General features: G+C 37.8%; 1 protein-coding gene across 1 annotated transcript in view; it reads left to right on the forward strand.

Annotated features, from left to right (window-relative positions):
• thnsl2 (threonine synthase-like 2) overlaps positions 1-2445 on the forward strand; it is a 10095-nt gene extending 7650 nt beyond the window's left edge. The window contains exons 5-7 of the mRNA XM_016289162.1: positions 856-1089; positions 2052-2200; positions 2272-2445. Of these exons, the coding sequence (XP_016144648.1) occupies positions 856-1089; positions 2052-2200; positions 2272-2445 (557 nt within the window). The remainder of the gene's footprint in view (positions 1-855; positions 1090-2051; positions 2201-2271) is intronic.
• The last annotated feature ends 417 nt before the right edge of the window (positions 2446-2862 follow it).

Genomic DNA, 2862 nt, shown 5'->3' on the forward strand with positions numbered 1-2862 from the left:
TAACCAATGTCTTTGCTTCTGACCTTCGATGATCCAGTTCAACCGTACTAATAAGCACAAATTACTCTATAGACAAACATTTGTGTGTTTTTTTTAATTGCTGAAGTGTGTTGAAATTTCTTCTTCTGCGTTCTACTGTACGGACGTAAATGTACTTTCCCTTCAGCCTGAGGCTTATTCATTTCACTTTTGGTGTGAAAAGGCTTTTATATTTACCAAAATATAACTTTTTTTATTTTAAAAACAAACAAGCAAGCCCTGTCCAGATTTAAAAAGTAACGCAAAAGTAACGTAATGCATTACTTTCCATAAAAAGTAACTAAGTAACGTAATTCGTTACTTTTTTATGGAGTAACGCAATATTGTAATGCATTACTTTTAAAAGTAACTTTCCCCAACGCTGTTTATAATGTTACCAGATTTCTATTTCAACCAAACTTAAACTTTCTATTCATCAAAGAATCCTGATAAATAAATATTCAGCAGCACAACTGTTCTCAACATTGATAATAACCTAGAAATGTTTCTTGTGCAACAAATCAGCATATTAGAATGATTTCGGAAGGATCGTGTGACACTGAAGACTGGAGTAATGATGCTGAAAATTCAGCTTTGATCACAGGGATAAATTACATTTTCAAATATATTCACATGGAAAAGAGTTCTTTTTAATTGTAATAATATTTTAAAATTTTTACTGTATTTTTGATCAAATAAATGCAGCCTTGGTGCGCAGAAGAGCCTTCTTTAACATTAATGTATACTTATAGTTTGTTACATTTGTTTATAAAATCTATTGTTTCAGTCAGATGTCAGCAGTGTGCCGTGACCCTCTCTGTGTGTTTGTAACTGCAGCTGATGGGACGTCTGACGACATCGATGTTCCGCTGAGGAAACTGTTTGCGGATCCAGACCTGGTGCTACGTCATGGTCTCATGAGTCTGAACTCTGTGAACTGGTCCAGGATCCTGGTCCAGCTGGCACATTTCCTGTTCGCATACCTGCAGCTGAGCATGCCGCAGGCCAAAGGAGACGCTCTGCCCGCGCTGGAGGTGCTGGTGCCCACAGGAGGAGCGGGAAACATCACAGGTGAAGATCAACAAACCTGCCGACGACACCACCCACAATCACAAGAGAGAAGAAGAAATTATGCTTTCATGACAGATAAACATGACTGATCTTATTTTAATGTTTGATATTGACTCTTTAATATCTACAGTATTAGTTTTACTTTAATATAAAACAGAGAAATATGAATCCTGCACACGACTCAAGTTTGCATAATATTTTAATGAACAACATTTTGGTCAGTTGAAGAGAGAGGACGGTTGATTGACCGAAACATTGTCATTATGATATTTTTGTGATGATGCAAACTTGAGTAGTGTGCAGCATTGATATTTTAATACTTTGTATTGTCATTTCATCTAATGCACCAGTGATTGTTTTGGGTGTGCAAAGTGTGGTGCGTTTTTTTTTGCTGATTTAAAAAAAAAAATCACAGTATGACTATAATTCTTTATTAATAGAATTGTATTTACTTATTTATCCATTCATTTATTAAAAATTGAAATAATGCTGAGACAAGAATCACCTGTGAGAAGAATGATAATTACAAAGAAACCCAAAATCAAAACTTCCAGATTCATTACACAGTATTGACAATTTGGGGTAAATGCGCCCAGTTGGCATGAAAATAATCTCATGATACAAATCGCTTGATATCCTAAAAATAAGCTTTGTTTTCTTTATGCAAAATATCATTTCCGATTTCTTTCTTTTGATGTTTGGATGAAATTTGACTTTCACCCAAAGGTTTAGCTGTTTAAGGGTGAGTTTGAATTAGATGCCCTTATTGTCCACAGCAAGAAGTTTTGTAATATGTGGAGCTGTGCGTGTTCCTGGATTTATTGTGAGCAGTTCATCTGTGATCATGTCCTTCTGGGTCTGAATGCTCCAGCCAAGCAGCTGCTATTGAGATGAATGTGAACAGAGAGTCCTGGTATGCTTGGGTTTTATGATTGTTCATCACTGACTGTGTGCTTGTTCAGCTGGATACATCATGAAGCTGATGGGAATCCCTCTGCGTCTCGTGGCCATGGTCAACTCCAACGACATCGTCCACCGCACACTCCAGAGCGGAGATTTCTCGATGTCCGACTCCGTCAAGCAAACGCTTGCTCCTGCCATCGACATCCAGGTGCCGCTGCTCTCAGTGGTTTATTTGTGTGCATGCTGTCTGTGTGTGAATACAGCTGTGAATGTTCACAGGACCCGTATAACATGGAACGCGTGTTCTGGCTGCTGTCTGGTCGAGATGGAGCGATGGTTAAGAGTCTGATGGAGGAGTTTCAGAGGACACACAAACTTACTCTTCCTGCGTCACTCCATCAGCAGGTGAACAATAAACTCATTTACATCACCGGCACATACAGCTGTGTCTGATCCCTGTAGTAAAGCCAGTTTATTCACATACACGTTTCAAAGCAGCTTTATAGGAAAAATTCATTAATTACTCACCCTCGTGTTGTTTCAAACCCGTAAGACATTCGTTCATCTTCGGAACACAAATTAAGATATTTTTGATGAAATCTGAGGGCTCTCTGACCCTCCCATAGACAGCAAGGTAACTACAAATCGACAAAGTAGTCTTCATGGGAAAAACCCACCTCAAATAAAAATAACTGTTATTATTTATAATGAAACTTTACTTAACTTTCACTGTAATAATTATTGCAGTGTGTTCAGACCCAGTTAAATAGTTGAATTATCAATTGAACTTGAGAACATGCCGTTTTAATGCCTTTACTGCTGCTATTCCAGAATAGTAAGGATATTAGAAGTCCTGCATTGATTGAGTCT

The sequence above is a fragment of the Sinocyclocheilus grahami genome, unplaced genomic scaffold (genome assembly GCF_001515645.1).
Source record: "Sinocyclocheilus grahami isolate Dianchi unplaced genomic scaffold, SAMN03320097.WGS_v1.1 scaffold241.1, whole genome shotgun sequence".
Taxonomy (NCBI): Eukaryota; Metazoa; Chordata; class Actinopteri; order Cypriniformes; family Cyprinidae; genus Sinocyclocheilus; species Sinocyclocheilus grahami.